Source organism: Pristiophorus japonicus, chromosome 16, assembly GCF_044704955.1.
Source record: "Pristiophorus japonicus isolate sPriJap1 chromosome 16, sPriJap1.hap1, whole genome shotgun sequence".
In the NCBI taxonomy this organism is placed as follows: domain Eukaryota; kingdom Metazoa; phylum Chordata; class Chondrichthyes; family Pristiophoridae; genus Pristiophorus; species Pristiophorus japonicus.
Window position 1 is genome coordinate 73,995,874 of NC_091992.1, and position 12,599 is coordinate 74,008,472.

At 46.6% G+C, this 12,599-nt stretch overlaps 1 protein-coding gene across 2 annotated transcripts in view; it reads left to right on the plus strand.

The window, feature by feature from the left end:
* Nucleotides 1-846: 846 nt before the first annotated feature.
* LOC139226585 (WW domain-binding protein 2-like) overlaps nucleotides 847-12,599 on the plus strand; it is a 38,418-nt gene continuing 26,665 nt past the window's right edge. The window contains exons 1-4 of one of the 2 annotated variants that reach the window (XM_070857435.1): nucleotides 847-931; nucleotides 7,711-7,819; nucleotides 8,615-8,753; nucleotides 11,444-11,536. In XM_070857435.1, the coding sequence (XP_070713536.1) occupies nucleotides 894-931; nucleotides 7,711-7,819; nucleotides 8,615-8,753; nucleotides 11,444-11,536 (379 nt within the window). In that variant the 5' untranslated portion in view covers nucleotides 847-893. Of the gene's footprint in view, nucleotides 932-3,889; nucleotides 4,088-7,710; nucleotides 7,820-8,614; nucleotides 8,754-11,443; nucleotides 11,537-12,599 lie in introns of those variants that run through there. The other variant, XM_070857436.1, reaches the window with a different exon arrangement.

The window sequence follows — 12,599 nt, forward strand, 5'->3', positions numbered from 1 at the left end:
AGCAGTGTTGCGGTGTGGGGCAAGTGTCAGCCGTGGCTCAGTGGGTGGCACTCTCACCTCGGAGTCAGAAGGTTGTGGATTCAAGGCCCACTCCAGGAGCTTGAGCACAATAATCCAGGCTGACACTCCAGTGCAATGCTGAGGAAGTGCTGCACTGTCGGAGGAGCCATCTTTCGGATGAGCCGTTAAACCGAGGCCCCGTCTGCTCTCTCAGGTGGATGTAAAAGATCCCACGACACTATTTCGAAGAAGAGCAGGGGAGTTATCCCCGGTGTCCTGGCCAATATTTATCCCTCAATCAACATCACTAAAACAGATTATCTGGTCATTATTACATTGCTGTTTGTGGGAGCTTCCTTGTGTGTGCAAATTGGTTGGCGCGTTTCCCACATTACAACAGTGACTACACTCCAAAAGTATTTAATTGGCTGTAAAGCGATTTGAGACGTCCAGTGATCGCGAAAGGCGCTATATAAATCCAAGTTTTTCAATGCAAAAGCAACATTTTGCGGATGCTGGAATCTAAAATAAAAACAGAAAATGCTGGAAATCTCAACGGGTCAGGCAGCATCTGTGGAGAAAGAGTTAACGTTTCGGGTCGATGACACTTCGTCACAACGTTCTGACAAGGGTCACCGACCCGAAACGTTAACTCTGTGTTTCTCTCTCCACAGATGCTGCCTGACCCGCTGAGATTTCCAGCATTTCTCTGGTTTATATGTCTTTCTTCCATTGCTGCGGCCAGTGAGCTGGGGCCGGGGCCAGTCGGTGTCCCTTTAAGGAGCGGGACCAGCGGCATCTTTAAGGCGTGTCGAGGCGGCTGTCCCTTTAAAAGGGGCGGGGCGCTGTAAAGCCGCTTTGCAGACGCTGCTCGCCATCAGTCGGCCGGAGAGATGGCGCTCAACAGGCCGGGGGTGCCTGGCAACCACAGGTACCGGGGAGTGGCGGGGAGAGAGAGAGGGCTTGCCGAGTCTGGGCCTCGGGCTGGGCCCGGGTCCGGGCTCGGGCCCGGCCTCAGGCTGCAGCCAGTCACCTAGGCCCGGCCGGCCGGCCGGCCGGCCGGCCGGCCTGTCTGTCAATCATTTCTATTTATTCATTATGTTTGCTATTTAGATTACTTTTATATGTATTAGCTTTATTTGTTTATTTATATTTATTGCTGTTAATTATATTTATCAGTGACAATGTATAATGCAGCACAGAATGAGGCCATTCAGCCCATCGAGCCCATGCTTGCCCTTTGCTGCAGCGATTCCATTTATCCCACTCCCTGGCTCTTTCGCCATAACCCTGCATATTTTCCCCTTCCAGTATTTATCCAGTTCCCTTTTGAGAGTTACTATTGAATCTGCTCCCACTGCCCTTTCTGACATTGTGTTCCCGCTCACAACAACTTGCTGTGTTTTTTTTATAATGTTTCATCCTCCTGAGTCTTTTGCCAATCATCTTAAACCTGTGCCCTCCTGCCACCATTTCTCCTCCGTTACTCTTATTGCAACCATTTGTGATTTTGAACACCACCTATAATCAAATCTCTCGACCTTCTCTGCTGCAAGGAGAACGACCCCAGTCTATCCACGTAACTGAAGTCCCTCATCCCTAGTACCATTCTGGTAAATCTCCTCTTGCCCTCTCCAAGCCCTTGTCCTTCCTAAAATGTGGTGTCCTGAACTGGCCACAATGCTCCCAGCTGGATGATTTATAAAGGTTTAGGATAACTTCCTTGTTTTTGTACTCTATTCCTCTATTAATAAATCCAAGGATCCCATATGCTTTTTAACAGCCTTCTCAACTTGCCCTGCCACCTTCAAAGATTTGTGTGCATACACCCCTAGATATATCTCTTCCTGTTTTCTGTCCCTTAGCCAATTTCATATCTACAAAGCCAATGTCCCTTTAATCCCATGGGCTTTCATTTTGCTAACAAGTCTATTCTGTGGTAGAACTTATCAAATCCGTGCTGACTTTCATTTATTAGCCCATGCCTTTACAAATGCCAATTAATTTAGAACCGTATTATTGTCTCTAATTCTGCTGACTAGCCTGTAGTCGCAGGCAGCAGAAGGAGCGTGCGGCAAACCAGGCTCCCTGCCCATTCTTTCCTTCAATGACTATCTGTCCGACCTGTGACCGAGACTGTGGTTCTCGTATTGGCCTGTTCAGCCACCTAAAAACTCATGCTAAGAGTGGAAGCAAGTCTTCCTTGATTCTGAGAGCCTATGATGATGATTATGATGCTGGGTTTACCCCTCTCCCTTTCTGGAATAGGATTGTAACATTTGCAATTCTCCAGTCCTCTGGTACCACCCCCATATTTGAGGATTGGAAGATTGTGGCCAGAGCCTCTGCAATTTCTGCACTTGCTTCCCACAGAAACCGAGGATGCCTCCCATCTGGACTGGGTGACTTTTCTACTTTTGAGTACTGCCAGCCTTTTAAGTATCTTGGCCTGGATTATGCATTAATAATGGTGAGGCTAATCTAGCTCGCCATTATGCTGGAGTAAATCGGACATGCACATTTAAATGCAGAAATCCAGAAGTTGCTGACATAAGAGATTCTGCTCTTCCACAGGGTGCACTGTGACTGACAGACTTGGCATTGAAGGACATTCAGTGGCATGAACTTGGGGTACTTGGCCACTAGTTCCCCACTAAAGATGCCATAAAAAAGTTAGGGCTGGTGAATTCAGGTGTAAGTGAATTTTTAATAGTGTGGTAATTGATAATTACTGCCAAAATGACTTCTCTGGCCCTGAAAATTTAATTTTACAGATCTGGTGTCTGATTCCCTCAAGTTAATTAGCATTGGAGATTTTAAAAAATAATTAATTTTTTTTTACATTTCTGTCTCTCTTTTATATCTCCCTCTTAATTCCATCTTGTCTTTCCAAATCTTTATTCCAGTTTCTGTACATGATTTAAATCTAATTTATACTTCCTACTTTGAACTCTGAACTCTGTGAATGTGAGGATTCTTCAATCTGATTGGTTAAAGAGCCTCACTTTTGCTTGACCAGCTCACAGATGCCCTGTAAAAGCTGCCGTGCTGAATCAGACGTCTGATTAGAGCAAGTCTTCACTCACAAGCCCGCAAAAACTTTGTGGGAAGCTGTTGGTGAGGTGAATGGCGAAGGCTGCTGATCGCAAAATCCCAGCCCTCTTTATTGTTATCGTGGCAGATATTGCTCCTGTCTCCTCTGGCACAGGTACACTGGCAGCATCCTCTTCTCTGGTGAAGACAGGTGCAAAGTACTCATTTAGTACCTCCGCTGTGCCCTCTGCCTCCACAAGAAGATCTCCTTTTTAGTCCCACCTGCCCTTTTTGAATAACCTTTTAACTATTTATATGTTTATAAAAGACTTTTAGATTCCTTTTAACCACTAATCTATTCTCGTACTCTCTCTTTGCCCCTCTTACTCCCTTTTTAAGATCTCCTCTGCACTTTCCATATTCAGCTTAATTCTCTACTGTATTCTGAACCTTACTTTTGTCATAAGCCTTGTTTTTCTGTTTCATTAAATTATATTCAATTATACATATTAATAATATTTATACTCTCCCATCACCCCTGTGCTTGCTGACCTAATATTAGCTTCCGGTTCAGCAACGCCTCAATTTCAAAATTCTCATCCTTGTTTTCAAATCCCTCCATGGCCTCGCCCCTCCCTATCTCTGTATTCTCCTCCAGCACCACAACCCCTCGAGATGTCTGCGCTGCTCTAATTCTACCCTCCTGAGCATCTCTGATTATAGTCACTCAACCATCAGTGGCCGTGCTTTCTGTTGCCTGGGCCCCAAGCTCTGGAAGTTCTGACTAAGGGTCATCGACCTGAAACGTTAACTCTGCTTCCTCTCCACAGATGCTGCCTGACCTGCTGAAATTTCCAGCATTTTCTGTTTTTATTCTGGAGCTCCCTGCCTAAACCTCTCTACCCCTCGTTCCTCCTTCAAGACGCTCCTTAAAACCTACCTCTTGGACAAGCTTTTGGTTATCTGCGCTAATTTCTACTTGTGCGACTCGGTGTCAAATTTTTATCTTGTAATACTCCTGCGAAGTGCCTTGGGATGTTTTACTACGTTAAAGGTGCTATATAAATACAAGTTGTTGTTATACTGATTATTCCGATGTATTCATTATATAATTAGTTATATTATAATTATTACATAGAATATACAGTGCAGAAACAGGTCCATGCCAATGTTTATGCTCCTTTCCAGCTTACCTCATCTCTCCCTATAACCTTTATTTAATCTCGTATCCCTCGTGTTCACTTTAAGCTGGCCTGAGAGCCAATCCAGGCCCCCGGGGAGTAATGCTGCTTGCTGTGGAATATCCATATGGGCGGTGGGTTCAAATCTGTCCAATTCCATCCACAGTCTGTAGCTTGGTTTCCGGTACTCGGGACAGGTTTGAACCCACCGTCCGTCTCTATCTTCGCTTGGAGCCGCTCAGTTTAGTGAAATGCTGAAGAAAATTCTTGAGTTTTATTCTGTTCTACATTCCTCCAAGCTCTATGCAGCAGTGCCTTGCAGTGTGATTAATGCTGGGTCAGTGGACATTTTTGAGATCAATATTTTTTTGTTCGGTAAGGGTACAGAGGGATGTGGAGCAGAGGCAGGTAGATGGAGTTGAGATACCGATCAGCCACGGTCTAATTGAATGGTGGAACAAGCTCGAGTGGCCAAAACTAAATGCACACACCAGGGAGTTTAATATTTTGTATATATTTTTCTAAATTAAAGGCTGGTTAACAAAATTGAGGCTAATGGAGTAAGAGGGTCTGTGTCAACTTGGTTAAGAAATTGGTTTAAGGACCAAAAACAGTGAGTCATGGTGAATGATTGTGTTTCAGACCAGAGGGTGGGGGACAGTGGTCCCCAGGGGTCAGTGCTCTGACCTCCTGCTTTTTTGATGTATATAAATTACTTGGATATTGGGATACAGAGTAAAATTTGCTGATGATACCAAACTTGGAGGTGTGGCAAACAGTGAGGATGATACCAATTGACTGGAACAGTACATAGATAGGCTGGCAGAATGGTCAGACAAGTGGCAGATGAAATTTAAGAGAGAAAGTGAGGTGATGCATTTTGGCAGAAGGGAAGGGGAGAGGTAATATAGACTTAATGGCACAGTTCTAAAGAGTGTGCAGGGACAGAGGGACCTGAGGGTTCATGTGCATCGATATTTGAAGGTGGCAGGACATAGAGAGAGAGAGAGAGAGAGAGATATATTAGTAAAGCATATGGGAAGCAGGGACGTTATGCTGAACCTTTTATCAAGCTCCGGTTAGACCACCTGACTTTAGGAAGGATATGAAGGTCCTTGAGAGGGTGCAGAGGAGATTTGCCAAAATGGTTCCAGGGATGAGGGATTTTAGCCACAAGGTTAGGTTGGCGAAGCTGGGGTTATGCTCCTTTTTTGAAGGAGGTTGAGGGGAGATTTGATAGAGGTGTGCACAATTATGACCGGGTTAGATAAGATAGAGAAAGAAAAGCTGTTGGTGCAACGACTAGGGGACACAGATTTAAGGTTTTGGGCAAGTGATACAGGGGGATGTGAAGAGGAACTTTTTTACGCAGCAAGTGGTAATAACCTGGAACTCGCTGCCGACGAGGGTGGTGGAAGTGGAGACTATCAATGATTTCAAAAGGAAATTGGATAGACACTTGAGGGAAATAAACTTGCAGGGCTACGGGGATAGAGTGGGGCAATAGGACTGACTGCATTGCTCCAGAGAGTTGGCATGGACTCCTTCTGTGCCATTATGACTAAATACAGACTTTGAATGTCTTCAACTTGTCCACTGCAGCAACAGTATTTACCTGAACCAGTTGCACAGCATAGACTTGGCTGGGAGACTGGTTAATGCTGATAAGTTGTACCATCTTACAAATAGCTTGACCGCCCCCCAAAGCCCCACACAGCTGAAGGCTTTTCAACAGGCTGAAGTTTCTCAATCGTAAATCAAGTGTCCTAATTTTAAACAGGATGTCTGTTTCCCCACCCCATTTCTGTGTCTTGTGATGTGCAACCATTGATAGTTATTTAAAGGGTAGACTCAATTTTCATTACCAGCAAATGCATTAGAAGGTTGTGGGTTCAAGTCCCACTCCAAGAACTTGAGCACATAAATCTAGGCTGACACTCCAGTGCAGTGCTGAGGGAGTGCTGCACCGGCAGAGGTGTGGTCTTTCGGTTGAGACGTTAAACTGAGGTCCCGTCTGCTCTCCAGTGGATGTAAAAGATCCCATGGCACTATATTTTGAAAAAGATCAGGGGAGTTATCCCTGGTGTCCTGGCCAATATTTATCCCTCAATCAACATAACACAAAAACAGATTATCTGGTCATTATCACCATGCAATTTTTTTTGAGCTTGCTGTGCACAAATTGGCTGCCCATTTCCCACAATACAACAGTGACTACATTCCAAAAGTACTTCATTGGCTGTAAAGCACTTTGGGACGTCCAATGGTCGTGAAAGGCGCTATATAAATCCAAATCTTTTTCTTTAGAAGTCAAACCATAAAATTCCCTCAAGGTCCCAGTAGAGGGCAGCACTGCGCTTGTGCCTGGCTCGATTCCCAAGGGTGCTATAATAGTCCTCTGGGGCTGGGCTGGGCAGTGGCTAAATTAGCTTGTTCTCTTGCTCTTCTTCCTGCATTGAATTAAAGAAAAGACAAAGAACTTTCATTTATATAGCGTCTTTCATGACCTCTGAGCATCCCAAAGCACTTTACAGCCAATGAAGTAAAAAGAAAGACTTTCATTTTATATAGCACCTTTCATGACCACCGGACGTCTCAAAGCACTTCACAGCCAATGAAGTACTTTTGGAGTGTAGTCACTGTTGCAATGTAAGAAATGCAGCAGCCAATTTGTGCACAGCAAACTCTCTCAAACAGCAATGAAATACGATCAGATAAGCTGTTTTAGTGAAGTTGGTTGATAAATATTGGTCAGAACACTGGGGAGAACTCCCTTGCTCTTCTTCGAAATAGTGTCATGGGAACTTTTACATTTTTCCCCCCTCACCCCCCAAGAGGGCAGACCGGACCTTGATCTGAAAGACAGTACCTACTGTGTTCCAAGTCTCTGGATTGGGGCTGGAACCCTTGTGACTCCAATGCAAGTGTGCCACACACTGAGCCACGGTTGCACTCTGATATAGAATGTGCCCCATTTAAAAAAACCAGCCGTTCGGCCCAACCAGTCTGTGCTATCCTTTATTCTCCACGTGAGCAGTAGTCCTAATCCCATCTGCCACCCTGTTCCCCTATCTCTTTATCCCCCTTTCCTTAAATTGTCTATCTAACCTATTCTGAAATGTTGACCTGGTCACTGACTCCAGTACTACATTCCACAGCCTCACAACCCTCTGCCCCAAATCTCTTCCATTTAATCTTATATCTGCCCCCTTGCTCTACACCCCTCAGTCATTCCTGATTGTTATCCAGTGACCTCTGCCAGAAAGTACATGTGTGGAGAGCAGGCTCTGCTATATTGCCCTCCTGTCAAATAGCCTGTGGGCGCTCACCTGTCTGGGAGGTCGGGCTGGATCAGGTTGTGGAGAAGTGAGTGTGTGAAGCCGTCCCTAATAACCTCATTAGTGACAGTCCTGCCTGATCGGGCCATGGGGCTGTCCGAGGGGTAGGTGCCCCTGTGTGAGTGTGATGTTACCCCTCTGATTTCCTGTGCTCGCAGCGTGCTGATGTTTTACGATCACGTGGAGCTGTCGTTCAGTGACGTGGACAACGCCTTGGAGGCTTTCAAAGGCTCCAGGAAGGGAACCGTTTACCTGATGCCTTACCAAGTAAGTGACACCGCCACCTCCTGCATCTGTGAGATACTGAGCTCCGCTCCTTTCCATTCCTACATTAAATAAACACACAGGCTTTTTATTTTCGAATACGTCACCTGTCAGTGTACAATAGACCAGAGCCTTTCCCTGGCGTACCAGGATTGAGACCCAGCCCAGATTGATGGGGAGTGTCTCTCCTGTCCTTTGGCTGTAAGGGGTCAGTATCAAATCAGATTGGGCAGTCCCAACATAGTCACTGGTGGGCAAGTGTCCTACAACACAAACCTGCCCCTAGTTTGGGAGTGTTTGATGGAACAGTGCAGAGGGAGCTTTACTCTGTATCTACCCCGTGCTGTACCTGCCCTGGGGGTGTTTGATGGGACAGTGAAGAGGGAGCTTTACTCTGTATCTAACCTGTGCTGTACCTGCCCTGGGAGTACTTGATACTAACGTTGGGTAACCTATTCCCCAGCAATAACATCCTGTACCTTGAGGATTGGTTGTGGGGATGGGGGAAACCATTCTGTACCCCAGTGTTAGTGACAGACCTGTACCCACCAGTACTGTACCCCAGTGTTATACAGTGACATACCTGTACCCACCAGTACTGTACCCCAGTGTTATACAGTGACAGACCTGTACCCACCAGTACTGCACCCCAGTGTTGCACAGGGACACCCAGCAGTAATACATATACAGTGGCTCTGCCCCCAGCAGTAACAGACCTGTACTGATATAACTGAATGAATTTGTTGGCCTTCCTGTATCCTATGTCACGGTGCTCTTCTGTATCTGTTTTTTTTTCAGGTAGCCTTTGTGGCAAAAGACAGCAGAGAGGCTCTGGAAAATTTCACAATGCCATTTTATTTGATGAAGGGCTGTGAGATCAAGCAGCCAGTGCTCGGGGCAAACTACATCAAAGGAACCATCACTGCTGAGCCAAGTGGTATGTAGGAGTAAAGGGAACATTCCAGTAGTCCTCCTGCGTGTATCATGGGATATATTTCTGAAATCCTTCAGCTCGTTTATTTACAACAAGCAGTGGGAGAAATGAGTATTGATCAACGGCTGATCTCCATTGCTTTATTGGGAGAGGAACTGCATCCAGTGCTGGGTTAGCATGCTGCACTCTCTGCATCCAGTGCTGGGTTGGCATGCTGCACTCTCTGGATCCAGTGCTGGGTTAGCATGCTGCACTCTCTGGATCCAGTGCTGGGTTGGCATGATGCACTCTCTCGATCCAGTGCTGGGTTAGCATGCTGCACTCTCTGGATCCAGTGCTGGGTTAGCATGCTGCACACGCTCTCTGCATCCAGTGCTGGGTTAGCGCGCTCTCTGGATCCAGTGCTGAGTTAATATGCTGTCGGACCAACAGATTAACCACACAGAGGCAGTGGAGGGGTCGAGAGTTGGTGAGGTAGAGCTGGATGTCATTAACGTACACCTGGAACCTGTCTACCTGCCGTTAGATGATGTTACCAAGGGGCAGCATGTGAGGAGGAGGAGAGGGGGGGGGGGGGGGAATAGATTCTTGGGGATTCCAAAGGTAACAATGTGGGAGCGAGAGGAGATGCCATTGCAGGAGATTCTCTGGATAAATAGGAATGGAAGCAGGTGAGGGCACGTCCACTCTGCTGGCCAATGGAGGAGAGGTGTTGGAGGTTAGTGCCGTGCACGATGTCAACGGCTGCAGACAGGTCAAGAAGGATGAGGAGGGATAGCTTGGCATGGTCACCGTCACATAGGATCTGATTTGTGATATTGTGTAGGGCTGTTCTGATGCTGTGGTACGGGAATAAACCTGTTTTGGAGAGATTCAAGCATCATCATATCATCATAGTCAGTTCCTCGATGCGAGGATGACTTGCTTCCATGCCAAAAAAGGATAAGTTCACATGTTCCAATGAAGGAGCTAATATTCCAGGTCCTGAACTACATACTGAAGGGTGGAAGATGCCTGTGCGTCGATTTTTTTTTTAAACGTGGGGTGACTGTTGCACACCAGCCACCACACGGGCTTGACAGAGCTAGGTCTTGATCCAGTGGCAAGAGTTAACCAAGACGACTGGAGACCTGCTCTGCTGCACGGACCTAGTGCGCGTGCACGTCGCAGTGTGAGCTGTGGCCCATGGTTCAAGCATAGAGTTGTGGGAAAGGTGGGCATGGATTTGGGAGGTGATCACTTGTTCAACGACATTTATTGAGGAGCGGATGATGGCAGTTTTGAAAGGGAGACAGAATCTGAGGAAAGGGTGTCATTTCTAATGCCAGCTAGTTTAATGGGAATGGATTCAAGGGAGCAGGAAGTGTGTTGGATGGGCAAAATGAGCTCGGAGAGAACCAGAGGGGAGACTGGAGAGAAAGTTGGCAGTTCAGAGCTGGGGCAATGGAAAGCTTTGTGTGTGAGGGAGGGTTGGCTTGGCAGGAAGCAGCTGAATGGATGGTCTCATCCTCGGTGACAAAGACATCCACGAGTTCCTCACAATTGTTGCTGGAGGTGAGGGGTAGGGGAGCGATTTTAAGGAGAGTTTTGGTCCTCTGCAGGATGAACCTGGAACATTGAGTGCAGTTGACAGTGAGGCTTGAATACTCTTGATGTGGTTCATCTGAGCCAGTTGTGCCACCTGGCTAGACCACATGATGTGCTATCGGGCCTTGCTCTACTCTGTGCACCTCTTGGACTTCAGGGAGTGTGGATGGGGGGGGTGGGTGGAGTGTGGATTTTGCTGGGGACCAGGGCATCAAAGGCAGAGCTGATGGAGTAGTTGAGCAATTGCTGCAGAAGTATCCTGGCGAATGGGGGGCAAAGCCTCTGCGATTTGTTACTGATCTCGCTGTTGGTTACCTCCCTGTTTAGAGGAGTGAGCCTTTGGCTCTGTGGTGGGTAGTGAAGATTTCCTACCTCTGAGTCAGAAGTTGCAGGGTTCGATCCCTGCTCCAGACAATCTCGGCGAGTGGAGTCCCGAGCTCCGGCTCGGAATTCTGGGTTGACATCCTGCAGGATCCTTGGGTGTGGGTGGTCCCAACCTCATCGTATGGGCCGCGGGAGCCCGTCAAACCCCCCCCTCTGTCTGGGGCTATCAGCTGGTGTATAGATGGCTGTGGCCGTGGAGTGTTCACATTGTGGCCTGTCACACAGCTCATTGGCCGGTAAATCCCTCGGCGAATAGTGTGCAGCAGTGGAAGGAAGTGTGTGTATACACAACCGTAACCACTCGCTATTATTGGGTGAGAGTTCTAGTCGGGATTCAGTCTCATCCTGTTGTCAGAGGCTAAAATTGAAGAGAATTGTCAAAACTTTGGTGTGGGTTCAAATCCCAACAAAGTCGGGGGAACCTTTTTATTGAGTCACGTAATAAGTTAGAGAGACATTGAACAGACAGTATAAATGGAATCCAGATAATTGGAGAGGAGTTGAGGGGTATGGTGGGGGTGAGATTATCTCTGAAATAACGATCGGTTTGTTAGACCATTGGCCTTTCCTGCCCCTAAAATGTTTTTCTTTTCTGGGTCGGGAGAGAGTAAACGTTTAAAAAGGCAGAGAGTTTGCTCAGGATTTGTAGTCTGAGGGAATCCGAGTGGCTGCAATGAATTCCTGTTTTTCCACTCCATTCTAACCCACTTTCTCTCCCACAGGGGGATGGGAAGGTTCTGCCACATTTAAACTTACCTTCAACAACGGAGGAGCCATTGAATTTGGACAACTGATGTTACGGACAGCATCGCAGGGTATGGCTTCATTCACTCACTCTGCAGGGTTCCACTCTGTCCCTCATGACCATATAAGGAGCAGGAGTAGAAGTAGGCCATTTGGCCCCTCGAGCCTGCTCCGCCATTCAATACGATCATGGCTGATCTGATCCTGGCCTCAACTCCACTTCCCCACCTGCTCCCCATAACCCTTGACTCCCTTATCTTTCAAAAATCTATCTCCACCTTAAATATACTCACTGACGCAGCCTCCACAGACCTGAGGTAGAGAATTCCAAAAATTCATGACCCTCCTGAGAGAAGAAATTCCTCCTCATTTCTGTTTTTAAATGGGAGGCCCCTTATTCTGAAACTATACCCCGTAGTTCTAGATTCCCCCAAGAGGGGAAACATCCTCTCTGCATCTACCCTGTCAAGACCCCTCAGAATCTTGTATGTTTCAATAAAATCACCTCTAAGTCTTCTAAACTCCAATGAGCATCGGTCCAACTTGCTCAACCTTTCTTCATATGACAACCCCTTCATCTCGGGCATCAACCTCGTGAAGCTTCTCTGAACAGCCTCCAATGCAAGTATATCCCTTCTTAAATAAGCAGGACTTCCCTACTTTTATACTCCATCCCCCTTGCAATAAAGGCTAACATTCTATTTGCCTTCCTAATTACTTGCTGTACCTGCTTACTAACTTTTTCTGTTTCATGTGCAAGGACCCTCAGATCCCTCTGTACTGCAGCATTTTGTAATATCTCTCCATTTAAATAATAATTAGCTTTTTTATGTTTTCTACCACAGTGGATAACCTCACATTTTCCCACATTATACTGCATCTGCCAAATGTTTGCCCACTCACTGAGCCTATCTATATCCCTTTGTAGATTCTTTGCGTCCTCCTCACAACTTGCTTTCCCACCTATCCTTGTATCATCAGCAAATTTGGCTACATTACACTCTATCCCTTCATCCAAGTCATTAAATTAGATTGTAAATAGTTGAGGCCCCAGCACTGATCCCTGTGGCACCCCACGAGTTAGTTTGCCAACCTGAAAATGACCCATTTATCCTGGCTTTCTGTTAGTTAGCC